At 39.1% G+C, this 14,018-nt stretch overlaps 1 protein-coding gene across 7 annotated transcripts in view; it reads left to right on the top strand.

Moving 5' to 3' along the window:
* PATJ (PATJ crumbs cell polarity complex component) overlaps window positions 1-14,018 on the top strand; it is a 147,755-nt gene that overhangs the window by 21,379 nt on the left and 112,358 nt on the right. For all 7 annotated transcript variants that reach the window (XM_048062237.2, XM_048062236.2, XM_067001724.1 and 4 more), the window contains 4 exons: window positions 5,701-5,777; window positions 8,530-8,586; window positions 9,976-10,110; window positions 12,579-12,743. In XM_048062237.2, the coding sequence (XP_047918194.2) occupies window positions 5,701-5,777; window positions 8,530-8,586; window positions 9,976-10,110; window positions 12,579-12,743 (434 nt within the window). The remainder of the gene's footprint in view (window positions 1-5,700; window positions 5,778-8,529; window positions 8,587-9,975; window positions 10,111-12,578; window positions 12,744-14,018) is intronic.

Below are 14,018 nucleotides of genomic sequence, written 5' to 3' on the forward strand. Positions count from 1 at the left end.
CCTCCAGTTCACCAGTTCTTTCTATTCCTCGTCCCTCTCTGCTGACGTGAGGTGTTCTGCCTGCAATTTTCTGTCATCCTCCTCTGCTGTCAGGCCCCTGAACCAAATTACAAGGTGAACAGCATGGCAACGAAGCATTTCTCCTTCTGCCAGAAGTCAGAGTCAGCTTCTACCCTCTTGGGAATTCACATTTGCTTTGTGATTCAGTGTTGCCTCAGTCATATCTTCCTTCTAGCCCTCGCAGGTCTTTGGCTTCCACCTCTGCAGAGTCTTTTCAAAATATTCTTTTGGTTTCCTGTATATCATCTCTGATGCCCACTTGGTCCCTGTTCTGGCACTGCAGCAACTTGATCAGAACCCACCTCCTGAGCTTCTTGACCTGGCCTCCTGCTGCCTGTGACCCGGGCTGCAGCAGCATCTCTCAGGAGATTTGACTGAGTAGGGCTTGCTGAAGGACTGCAGCAGCAGCGATGGGGAATCACATCTTGTGACATCTCCGTTCGTAAGTCATTTTCCATGAGGAGCATGAGTTTCAACCATGTACCAAGTGCCACGTAACTGCCTCGCTCCTTTTTGCTTACCCTGCTTGTAGTGCTGCTGGTCACTGATATTTCCTGGAGTGCTGGAGAAGCAGGAAGCCTAGCACAAGTTATGTCCACCTCCTGTGAGATTTCCCACTTGGCAGTGAGCCTCTCCTTTCTGTCTGCTCATTCTGAGACCCAACTGATTTACCTGGTAGTACCGACATTGTTGCGTACTGCCTCCTCCCATGCTACTGTTGGAAACTAGAGTTCAGTCTCTAGACATGCAATTTCTGGCTTGCTTGTCCCCACCTTTTTAGCTGAACTGGGAAGTTTTTGACTACCTACCTATGTAGGAGGATGAGAATCTCTGGTCTGGCAAAGGCATAATAAAACCTTATAGCTGGAATTGGAGGCCGGATAGGTGTTGAAATTAGGCATGCGTTTTTAGCAGTAAAAGGCAGTTGGGCGTAGCGACAGATCACAAAGGCATGGCTTGCTTTGGTTTTTAGCTGACTTGGGAATCAAGGCTGGAGGTCTTTCCAGAAGGCATACTTCAAATCCTCTACAGATTTCTGGCCTCATCTACAGGAACTTCTGGGTGAATTTCTACAGCTTGTGTTGAAGTCAGCATAAATTATCCTTATGCCTTGTTTCTTAGATATGTAGATGCAATAGAGGAGTCTAAATTATGGCTGTCAATGAATAACAATTTTGCTATGACTGTGGAAGATCTGTCAGTATTAAAGACAACCTGGAAATGAGAGAAATGTTAGCAGTTCCTATGCTCCATTCTGTTTTGCTTTTCTGTCCAAGCCTTATAACCAGACATCCTTTGTTGTGACTTCTGCATGTTCCCAGAAATAGGAAGCCAAAACAGAGGTGACTGAGTAGCTAAGATTTAAGGTTATCAAAGCATTGTTTTAGCTGCATGAGTGGAAAAGCATATATTGATTTGTATTTATACTGGAGGAAAAACTTAAGGACTTAGAAGTAGGATGTATTTAGGGGCAAAAGAGCCAGGAGGACTTAGGCTCACTATGCCAGAGACTAGAAGAGGAATGCACTGTCCTGTGTCACTTACCCAGTCTTTTTCTTGCTTCAAATACAGGGGAACTTTCTGTGCATAAAGCCTTTTCTTTTTCTACTGGAGTGAGCGGTATCTCTTAGTCAGTTCCTGATGACTTGTGGTTGGGTTATCTTGTGTCACAGGCGGCAGATGTCTGCCCTGATGCAAAGAGAACTTTCGGAGGAATTTGTTACCTAATACCTCGCGCTGTGCAAATACGGTCTATCAATGCCAGGATCAGTTTATGTGGGGAACTGAAATTGCTTTTACCTGGCTTAAAGCTAACAAACTCTCTTAGTCTCAAGGTATGTTATCTAGACATGCCTTAGTGATCTCTGTGCTCCTAATAGTCAGCTTGGATCTGACTGTAGTTTTGAGCCATTTCCATAGCATACCCAGACTTTTTGATATGGATCCGATACGGATCCATTGCCTCTCCATAAATACTCCAAAGCCCCTGATTTTTAAAGGTATTTGTAACCAAGTTAAATGTATATGCATGGCGCCCCCTTATTTCTAACATCGTGCCAATCTCATAATCCCTTTTCTTGGAGCACTCTGGAGTATGGTGCAGATGCACCCGGGTCTGGCAAGGACTTCGTTGTCTGGAATTCATAGCTCCTGGCTGGGCCCTTGCTGATGGCTTGCAGAGGCAGCGTGGTGTATGTGCACTGCATCCCAGTGTATCACATAGCAAGGATACTACGGACTTTTCTATTCTCCTGTGTGCCCGAGCTCCCCTACCCTGGGTAATACAGGTTAAGGTGTTCATATGCAGAATGTGTCTTGGGATACCAACACTTAAATGCTGCAGATAGTGTTGGTTTGCAGTTGGATATTGCCCTTGATACCATCTGGTAGTGCTGGTCCTCCTTGGACCTACAGGATATGAAATGGGCATGGTTTTCAAACCGAGTAAGGAATCAGTGGCCTTTAATGAAACAATAAAGCAAGTATCGTTGTTTGATTAAACTGATTTTTCATAGGGGAAAAAACCCTTGAAGTAACAAAGTACTGCAAAAGCTTTTTGCAGCTATAAAATAGGTGTGTGTATATCTTTGTTAAAAGGTTGAAATACTTAGTTGCAAATTTTATTCATACTGAAATACGATGTATAAGATTTCACCTCCGAGTAGAATATAGTGGCCAAGTTTAAATTCCAAAGATAGGTGCTTATTTTGGACATGGTGATGGACACTTCATTATAGTGGTGCTAAAGTAAATACTGCTAATTTAAGGCTCTGACTAAACTCTGGAAATGCTTTTAAAAGTTTAATGTAAAAGGTATGTTTTATAAAAATATGTATTACTTCCTTTTAAGCCCAGTTGTGTGAAATTCTTATTAAATTGTGTTTCCTGGAGAGGTATTAAATAGTAATTCTGGCCAGGCAAAACCATGATTAAACAGTGCTGTTACAAAGGCAACATGGTTTAGGATGCAGTGTGCATGAGGCCTGAAACTTTCTGCTAGCAGACTACAGGCAATTAACTTAACAGCTGCATCTGCAAGACTGCAGACTGGGCAGAACTGCTTCCCTTTGCCTTGCAGCAGTACTCAAAACCAGAAGATATGATGATGCTAGCCAAGAGCTTAAAGATGTCTGGAGAAAAACGTCCAACGGTAGGGAAGATAAAGGTGATGCATTAGTGAAGGGTGGTAGAGCACAGGACACACCCTTGTGAGTTCGTGAAATCTGGAAGAGATTGCGAGAAGAAAATATTCCAGTTTTGAAGATGCCAGGAATTTTGACCAGGAAAGATGATTTTTACAATACGCTTATGTTTTATTCTTGGCACTATCTAACAAGAAGGGAAAAACTGTATGGAAGTGCAGGCAGAGGGACAGGACTGTAATTATGTTGAAAGTTGTTGCAAATGAAAGCTGTCTCTGGGAAGCATTTTAATTTTTGAAGCCTTATACATTCCAGAAGATGTACATATCTCAGGTCATGAGAAATCCAGCTGGATGAGGGACTAAAAAAGCAACTTGCTACTAACTGCCATGTGGAAAAAGCTGTTTGGGGAGAAAAACGAGCATTTGAAGTGACTTGGGTGATACCATTGAAATTAAATATATCTAATCCAAGTCCCTTCATCCAGCGTTACACAGTTCAGAGGAAGTTACAAGCAAAGGCTTCAGAGTGTGTTTGAAAGAAAGAAAAGGGGAAACTTCAGATGGGGACGTGCATCAACAGCTGCTCTGAACAACTTGTAGATTTTGGTATCATATTTAGGAAGTGACGGAGAAATCTGTATTCAGCCAACTGAACACAGCTTATAGTTGTTGAACTGAACTGTGGGCCTGACCCGAAGGTTCATTACGCCTGGTGAACCTGAAAATCCATATCTGACTACACAGGGGACTGCAGGTGCTTAGGTGCTGTGTGTCCATGTGATAGCTTTGTAAGAGCAAAAAAAGAAATTAATGAATTTTTGTCCCTATGTATTTTTGCAAATAGAAGGAGTAGAAAGATGTGCTGGTGCTCAGTCTTTGCTACAGTTGGGAAGTAAAGATAGTGATCAGCCTGTACTTGGTAAAAGCTCGCAAAGATGACTTCCCTTTAGAAACTTCAATTAAATTCAAATGGAGGAAAAAGCCTCAAGTCACAGCCCAGAATTTCAGGACAGCTCGTCATTTCCTTTTTAAAGAAGATAATTTATCTCAAAGAGAACTGTGGTTAGTATTTAAAAGCCCAAGGTTTTATTATTGGTGGGCTTTGGTTTTGGTGACAGCAAATAGTTATTTGAATTGCTGGAAATCTTGGATATCTGAATCTCCTTGAGCCTAATGTTTAAAGGTGCACTGGATATTTCCAAGAGAAATCTGACTTGTTAGGCTCTTTGCAAAGTAGTTTCTCAGCACAGATCAAACAGAATTTGCCTATCTGGCATGACAAAGTGATGGAAGAGATATAATTATGTTGTATAAGTTAACTTAAATCCTTATTTTTAATGAGTGGAAAACTTCAAAGTTATAAAATGATGTAATGAGGATTCTATTGCAAAGCTCACGTGTTTTATCTTTGCAATCTATGAAGGTGTTGAAAGCAAAGGCAGTTAGGCATCCCGTTTGTCTTGGCTTTTCCTCGTGGGTAGGCTCTGAGCTTCTTGGTGTCTTCAGAATCCCCCCCGAGGTATTTTGCTTGCTAGTTTGTGTGCAAAATGTGAGGTGGTGATTTAAATCCGAAATTTCAGTGACACATCGGCAATACTGAGTGGTCTGTGCCTCGTCTAGACATCTGACAAACTATTACAGCCATTCGGGGGGAAAGAAAAAAAAAAACAGTTTTCAGTAATTCAGACCCCAGTTGCTGCTGCTGTGGCTGCTAGCTGGAATTTGTTTTAAAGTTTGATTCTTACCAGTTAAACATTGCTTCAGCGTGGAACTTTATATGTGTGCTGAGCTTCTGGATGAGGTCAAATGCGGGGCAGCCAGTCATTTTCTGCTGTCTAGCTCTGTCAAATTGTCTTACGTGAATGTAATACTGCCTTGGTTGCATAAGTAAGAAAGCTGAAAAGATATAAATGTCAAGATAGCCAAGTTCCCACGGAAGACTGGTTTAGAACTGGAGCTTATATTAAAGCTCATGTTACTTACTGGCCTAATTAAACTAGACATACCTGCCAAATGTATAAATAAAGTGTATGACTGCATTGTGCTTACGCAGCTCCTTGATACCAGCAGTATCTTGTCAGGTGTTTTACTTCTTAAGGGGCTTCGTTTTGGTGGGAGATAATGCTCCCTTGGGGTGGCAAGCAGTTCTGTAGCAACAAATTATGCAGTTGTGTGAAATTTATTTTGCAGCCTGAAAGAATGATTTATTTACAGTACTATATGGTACAGAACTCACATCTCATCAACGCAAGCATCACCTCTTCTGCCACTCAGTTGAATAAATCACACTTTAGCACTAGCTGACATTTTGCATTGTTTTCCTAAGAGCGTCATTTTTGATTTGCACTGATAGACTCAGCTTAATGCAATTTCCTTTTTGTGATTATTCCCTGTAATCTTTTATTTACACTGAATTTTTATTGAAGTATTTAGAAGCAAATGTACTTCTGAATGTAAAATGTGCTTGTAAATTTAATACTTGCTTTCATATTTAGGAAGAGTCCCATTTCCTCCAGCATATGAGCTGAAATCCAAGTGGGAAAACCTGCTGGGACCTGAATATGAAGTTATGGTATGTTATCTTTCAATGAACTACACTCATGTATGTGTTGCTTTTTTGTGTTTTTTCTTTTTTTTTTTTTTAATTACACATCTGTGAGCTTATCATTACAGGCTGTTTATAGAACAGCTCAGTGTTTGGAACAGATCAGTAACATCAAATTTTGCTTCCATTAACATCAAGGCTGAAATACAGAAATTGTAAAATTAATATATTTTTTAAATCTGTTTATATGGATACTGTTGTTATTATAGAAACTAGACAGAAACAGGGGTATAAAAAAATCAGCTGTCCTTTTAAATCTACATCACAGCAGCCACTTAAAAGATGTGTTCTTTTTGTGATTTCATTTATGATCTGTTTGTTTTATTGTGCACTGGGAAAAAAAAGGCTCAGAACAGAGCTCCCATGTTTCATGAAGAATCTTACGATTTTATTAGAAGAGTGAAAGAATGATTTTCAAACATACTGGGAAAATAGGAAGTAATTCAAGGTACTGTAACTTTATGGTGCCAGTGCCTATTAGATATTTCTTCACCTCGTATTAAATGATTGCCAAGCAAAAGATTATTTTGATGAACTGTCGTAAGGAGTTGACTGAAATTGTAATTCAGTACTGCTTTTCAGGGCTGCGTCAGTCAGGGAGTACAGATAGAAGTCTGCAGCCAATGCTCTTTCTGAAGCCTTAAGAAATTCTCACTGCCACCACCAACATGCCCTGTTTGCCTTTGCATGGCTTGTCCAATTGATTTAGAGACACTTATTTTTACTACTTGGAGTAGCCATCATTCCAATTGCTCGCTGGAAGATTTAAAGGAGCTTTAAGAATTGTCTTGAGAAACTTGCTTCTCTTCTTTCCATTAGCACTCCTTTAAGATCTGAAGTTCGTATGAGATTATGTACATGATGTAATAAATCTGTTTGGCTGCCCACTTCAGTTGCTTGATATTCCCATCCTTGCATTTCAAGAGTCTGATATTTCTTCCCTTAGAGCTATCGTGCTTCCCACAGAGGACGCAAACCTGCTTAGTGTGTGAAACTGTCTGTTTCTAATTCTTCTTGAGCTGCCGCCAGTGAAATGGCAGGAGTGAGAATCATAGCATCGTTTCTGTTGGAAAAGACCCTGTAGCTCAAGTTCAGCTATCACCCGGACGCTGCCAAGTCTGCTGTGACACCGTGGCCCTGAGGAGCCACCTCCATGCCCCTCTTAAATCCCTCCAGGGTCCGTGTCTCTACCGCTTCCCCGGGCAACCTGTTCCAGCCCCTAACCACCCTGTCTGTGAAGAAACGCTTGCTAATATCCATTCTGGACCTCCCCTGGCAGGAGTTGAGGCCATTTAATGTTAATGGTTGTTAAAATGTTAATAGTTGGGCCTGTTAAATAATAGAAGGAAACTGTTATGGCAGCCTGGTTGGAAAGTCGGTTTTTGGTTCTTCCGGTTTTTGTTATATGAGCCTCCCTCTGGTCGTGCTTGGCTGTGTTCGTAACGGTGTTTAGCTTGAGTTCAGCCTGCTCAGCCCCTGTTCACACTGCTTCGCCCCTACACTCAGCTCCCTGAACCTCCCCTGAAGGTGACCGCAAGTTGGAGTCCTTCTCCCCAGTATTCCCCAGTTGTTTGACGAGAGGATTTAGTGTCACTCGCGGCCTCCGTGTTTCCGATCCTCTGTGGCACCAACTCAGGGAATGAAACTGAGATCCTGCTGAAATGGAAGGAGGCCCTAGGAGCCTGTGTGGGGATTTATGGCCGTGTGGTATTTGTTGCCAAGTACCTAACCGTGAAGAGTCAAGCTGAGGAGTTATCAGTCATAGATTCATTTAGTTACAACTGAACGGACACCAAATGGATTCTGTCTGCTGGGAAAAACACCCTAGGTACTGGAAAACAAGATGCTGGGAGCCTTGTTTAAAGCTAAGCTGAAAGAAAAAGCCAAGACTTAACATTGTTTTGTAGATACTTTGTTAAACTAGAAATTTCAACAGGAGCCTGAAGGAAAACAGTTACCTGATTTTTGCAAGGCTATATACGTTTCCAGTTCTAACAAGTGTAGCAATCCTCCCAGACACGCTCCATTTCAGTGTCCCAAGCTCCAACCTTGGGCCATGGATCACTATAGATTTCATCTTATTACAATTTAAATTTGAATAAATAATCTTCTAAGGTTACAGATAAATTCTGTGAAGGAAGAGCATTACAAGAAAATTGGTGGTAAATGTTATGGTTATTTTATTCAAATAAATAAACTAAAGATATACTGAAGGGATTTCTTGACCCTGTTCTAAATGATCCATTTTCCATTCAAATTTGGTAATTAAACTCATGTATTTCAAGCCATGTTAGAAACATGTTGCAAGAGATTGTGGTTTAGTCTAGATGTTAGATGGCTGTACTGTAGCCTGAAGTAATAACTTTAGCTATTATACTTTTAAAATTCTGATTGGCAAGTTGCTGTGGGTATTTGTGTCAAACATAATGGCATTTTGTGCTTATACAAGATTACTGGACTTGACTAAAATTGTCGTTCAGATTTCAAGAATAGGATAATGTTGGAGTCTGCTAATAGTGCATAATCACAGCATTCCTAGATGTAAACTTTTGTGCATCTAAAAAACTTATCTGACACTTATTTAAAATTATTTTGCATCAATGTGACTGTTTAAATACAGCTCATTTTGCCTTTTTTTTTTTTTTGGACCAGAATTGATAATTCTGGTAAAGTCTGTATTGTCCTGCCGTTGAAAATTGTTATACTGTACAATTTTTAGGTTGTGAATGTGGATATGCCCATCACGGATGACTCAGAGCTCCAGAAGTACTCAAAGGTATGACTTGCATGATTTCCTTCATGGGATACGTTGGCAGAGTAATTCCAGGAGGGCATGATTCAAAATTCCAGACTTGCGTATTTCAGAAATTTTGAGAGATTCCAGCTTTCTGTCTCTCTTGCTTTTCCAAAAGAGGCTGCCCATGTCCTGCTTATTTTCTGGACCGGTCCAATACTTTTTCATAGCATGGGCAAATGCACCTTAAAAAAAAAAAAAGAAAAGAAAAAATTAAGATGAAGCTTAAGGAAAGGCATAAAAGGGATGTATGCATGTAAGGCTCAAATTGTCAGGCACTTAATTGTATTAAAATTCATTTATGGAATAATTGTTGAAAGTCACTACAAAATGGAGCAGAGATGGTAACTCTGCTTAACAATGTTGTGGTCCTGCAGAGGGATTTGCCGTAATGATCCTATCTTAGGGTAGGGCATCCTTTAGTTGGAATGGTCAGAGCTGAAATTAATTTCTGTCTTCTGAAGGTTTTGATAAACGTCCCTGATATGTGTGTTAATATTGTACAAAACAAATTTTTGTAAGTGATGTATTTATATGCTTGTGGAGATGTCTTAGTGAAGAAAGGCCACAAACTCATAATCAAGCATGATTGTGAGGAAATGCCAAGGATCAATGGCTTACTGCTTTGACTTGAATGTTCAAAATAAACTGGGGAAACCCAAGAAGAGTCAGTGTTTCAACTTCAGTAATAAAAAGTCAGAAAATTACCAACCTGAAGGAGCAGATGCTGCTGATTATCTTTACCTCCTCTCCCCAGATTGCCATGATTCCTGCTGTCTTTTCTGGATAATGCATCACTTTTATGCTAGTCTTCCTAATACTATCACAAAGACACTCATGATTGGAGGCTTCCTGGAGGTGGGGGGGGTGGAACTGAGAAAAGGCTAACACAAAGTGATTGATTTTTACATTGCAGAAATAAGGATGCCAGTACTGTTAGATGTTTGCAGGGGGCTCTTCATGGATACTTTTTCTACCTCAAAAGTAGTGTAGATCCTCAAGGAACAAGACAGCTGATCCTGTTATTATTGACCTAGTATAAAATGGTGATGACAGAATTTCTGTCAGCTTTGTTGAAACTCACCTTTTGGGTAGGATAGACTTTAGGCGGTACTTGTCTTCCCTGCAGTTTTTCAGTATGCTAACATTATTTAAGAGTACAGTGCAAATTGCCTTTCCCCCAAAGGACTGACCGGTTGTTTTGACTTGTGCAAATGGTTCACAAAGAGAAATGATAGACCCTTGTGGTGTAACACAGATGATGTCAGTTGAAGATTTAATCATTTTTTTGTTTCATTTGGTGAGCTATTGCATCCTGAATGTGTTTATATTATGGTAGATACAGATACGTATTGTCTCATTTTTTGACAGCTATTACCCATCCACACTTTGAGATTAGGAGTTGAGCTTGACACGTTTGATGGGCATCATTACATATCATCAATTGCTTCAGATGGTCCTGCTGCAACACTTGGTCTTCTGCAACTGGAGGATGAGCTTCTAGAGGTAAAAAAAAAAAAAAAAGAAAAAAAAAAAACTCTAATATATTCTTTAATCCTTCTTTAAAAGGCTCATATTAATTTTTAGTTTGTCTGCAGTGTGTGAAATAGTTGTATTAAAGAGTTGATTGTGGAAGCAGTTAGAGCAGCAGTCTCACAGTCGTTTTCTTCACCATTTCATTCCTCCTTTATGGACAAAATGGTGACTTCCCGTGACCTCTTTTCTGAAGAGTTTAATATGATTATCAAGAGTCATAAGGGTAGAGATAATGTATTGAATGTACTTGTATCTGTGATCCTTCAGTCTTTTGAGCAATTTAGCATTAGCTTTTACACTCTACATGGTGGGTAATCTTTCTTAATATTTCTTTCTTAATATTTGTCACTTCTAAAAAATTTACAGCAGTCTCAGAAAGAATGATTCCTGTTAAGCATTATAACTTGGTGGTTGAGTGTTGAAAGACAATCGTGTTCAAGGTAGTACATCGCTTTGTTTAAATATGTATAAAGAGGTATTGGGACAGCTTTGAAGTTACCAGAATCAGGCCGGACCCATCAGCTCAGGAAAAATATGAAATTAATAGTATTAAAAATATTATCTGTTTTGTGTGTGTATGTATATCTATCAACGTCTCAGACTGCAAATAGTCATTAACATTTCCTGTTGAACACTGTCTCTTAGTGGAATATTTTGAATTTGAGGGTTTTTTTAGTGGATGCAAAGAACATTTAATTGACATCAATGAGAACAGAATTAGGCCTTCTGAAAGATTAATTTGGTAGCTGCACTGCTCTATTGCCTTTACTTGTTGTTCACCATTTAACATCAAAAATTTATACTGATATAAGACCTAAAACATTTTTTTCAGTTATCACTTAATGGAGGAAATCTTGATTCCTGAAGCAAGGGATTAATGGAATGCTGAAAGTGTTGTTTAAATTTCTTGGCCACTAAACAAAAAATTGTATACTAAAAGCAATGTGCTAAAGAGTGCTGCAGAGTAACTTAGGAAACATTAATTGTAGATATTTTAAACAATTTTACTTATTACTGTATGTTTACAATTAAGTTCACAGATATGTTCAGACCTAGTGAGCATACATTTTTTTCTACTCTGTAGCTGGAAAAAAAATAACCAACAAAATAAAAATGTGCTCCAGGGCTAAAGCTATGTATGCCAGGTTTAGCCCAGAGTGTGTTTTTGCAGCCAAGTTATAAATCCCTTTAAGTACGGGTTTGCAATGGAAAAAGTGACAGCCACATTCCCCAAACAAGCAGCTCTACCTGGGCCTGATACAGTCGGGATTAAAATGTGATCAGTACAGGAATTTTCTTTAATATGCAGAAGGTTGAATGCTGATTATTTTTAATGATGTGTTTGAATTATGATAGAAAGCATGGTATTTTCTTTTTTTCTCTAATTTTAGCTAATTTCATGGTGTTCTTTTTTAGGAGTAAATTGCTTCCTTGTGTCCTAGTTTTGCTAGTTGAAATTTCACCGACTCCTATTTGATAGTGCAAGTAACTACAGGGCTGTGGTAACTGAATGGGGTATTTGGCACCTTGTGTGTTTAGAGGCTTATTTCTGGCAGCTTGAAAAGGAGAAATGGGAGTCCCCGAGTCTGCTTGGGAGTGCACAGTAGCTCTTCTCCATCAATCACAATATGCTGAGAAATGCTGGTAACTTTCCACCACACTGCCACTCTCATGCATTAAAAAATCCTTACGCGTAGATACTTCTGTTTAAATAATTAACTAATGGATTAGCCTGATAGCTCAGCAGTTGCTGCAATTCTTACAGGAAAAAAACGTGGCAGTTCATCTTACCATGTTGGAGGCGAGCTACACCACTTTGAATTTTCTCCTTAGCTGGCTTTTAGGAGGAGAGGAACTCCGTGTTTCTCAGCAGTATAAGCTACATTTACACTGTAAAAAGTAGGAAGAAAAGATGGAAAAAAGAGAATATGAAAAACAGTGAAGTCTAAAGTGAGATTGTTGTGTGGTCTTGCACAAAACTGAGCCCATCTAAAGCATAGGGAGATCTGTGGTTTCTTGGAAATTTGGAAAATTGAATTTCTCTTTTTAAAGTCCAACAAATGAGCCTAATGCTAAAAAGAAAAAAAGAAAAAGAAGCCCATCAGAGAAATAGGTGAAAATGAAATTACAACACCAGGAAAGGTTTGGAGTAGGAAACGTGGTGAGCAGAAGAGGAGTTGTAGGAAGCTGAAGAGAGCAGAGACATGATGTAGCTGTAGTCACAAGATCTTGCAGATGAAGTTCAACATTTATAGTAATGCATGTGTACTTAAGAAGCATGTGTTAATAACACTATGCAAGCTTTGCTGTAATTCCTCGGTAAAAGTAGATTTTCATATGCAGTTGGGAAAGACAAATACACAAAAAATTAATAAAAGAATCTGGTTGACATCCTTTTAAATAACTTAGTGTGGATGTGTGTTTTCCCTTCTGTGCAGGTAAATGGAGTTCAGCTGTATGGAAAGTCACGCCGTGAGGCAATCACTTTTCTGAAAGAAGTGCCACCTCCATTTACGATGGTTTGCTGTCGGCGACTTTTTGATGATGGCAATGAGTCTCTTTTGGATGAACCCGTTGTGGGAGTTTCACCTCCAGAACAAAAGGTAGACTTCTCATGTCATTCAGTTGGGTATAAGGACAACAACTTTTGTTTTGGGAAAGTGTGTTTCTGTTTTCCTTCTGTTGTTTGATCCAGACTTTTCAACAGTCTTAAACAACATTTCTTAAAATATATTTGTAGTTATACAAGTCGTTTTTGTACTCAGTTGTCATATACAGCTACCTTTGGGCTTGTAAGTGACTGCTGGTGTTTCGGTGAAAGATGGTTCATGTTTGCAGCAGTGTTACTTTTACTGCAGTTTATACAGGTTGGTGATGAGAAACTTCATTGTACTATAAATACAAGGTAGGTAAATCACCAAGCTAGCATGCTGACTGTGTACATCCCATTCATCATTCTTTCACCTAATAGGTGAGTGAGAGCTTTGAATTATATACTAAATCACATCCTTGCCGCCATTAGCTGATTACTTCCATGTTCTGAGTAGTTTTTTTATAGAACTGGAAAAATATTAAATTTAATGTTTCTTTCCATTGCAGAAGCTTTAAAGTCTCAAACTAAAGCTTGACACTTGTAACGGTTGTTCCTATTTATAAAAAGTATTTACACCTTGATTTCTCATCTTTTCTGATGTAATTTCCCGTAAGCTAGGATTTCTGGGAGGAGAGTTAAACATGAAATATGGATGTTTCATGGAAGAGTAGGGTGCACAGTGTCATGCTTTTTTGTAAAAGGCCGTTTTCGTTGCAAACAGAACTTGATCCGTCACAGTTTTTTGACCATGTGTGTTAAAAAACATTTTCTACGTGCAGACTATCAGTTGCATATCTTTGCCATAAGGCAATACTGGATGAACAGAGGTCGTGTTTTCCATAGAGTAGTTTCACAATATTTCTGCTTTCTTTTGACAAAATAACAAGAAGGAGTGCATGTGTGGGGGAAATTCCTTCCTTTTGCCTCATAGTAGTGCTCTGTGTGCTAGGCATATCTGTCCAAAGAAATGAAGTTAAATGCATGAAGTTACGGCTGTAACATTTTTCTCGTGACATACATCGATAGTTTGTAAAGATTATATTGGTAAAATATCACTTAAGTTAAAACATGCATTTTAAGTTAGACAAAAAAGATGTCTTTTTGGAAGATGTGTTTATGAAGCTCTCCTTAAACAGTGAAACTGTGTAACTATACCTCTTTCTCAATTTCTGTGATGAGGTGTAAAAGAAACTTTTTTTTCATACTAAATACTACTTGTATAGTTACAATTTAAGAGTTTGTTGTCTACATATTTATTGCCACAAGTGTCCGATCATCTCTCTAA

This window comes from Anser cygnoides, chromosome 8 (assembly GCF_040182565.1).
Source record: "Anser cygnoides isolate HZ-2024a breed goose chromosome 8, Taihu_goose_T2T_genome, whole genome shotgun sequence".
Lineage (NCBI taxonomy): Eukaryota > Metazoa > Chordata > Aves > Anseriformes > Anatidae > Anser > Anser cygnoides.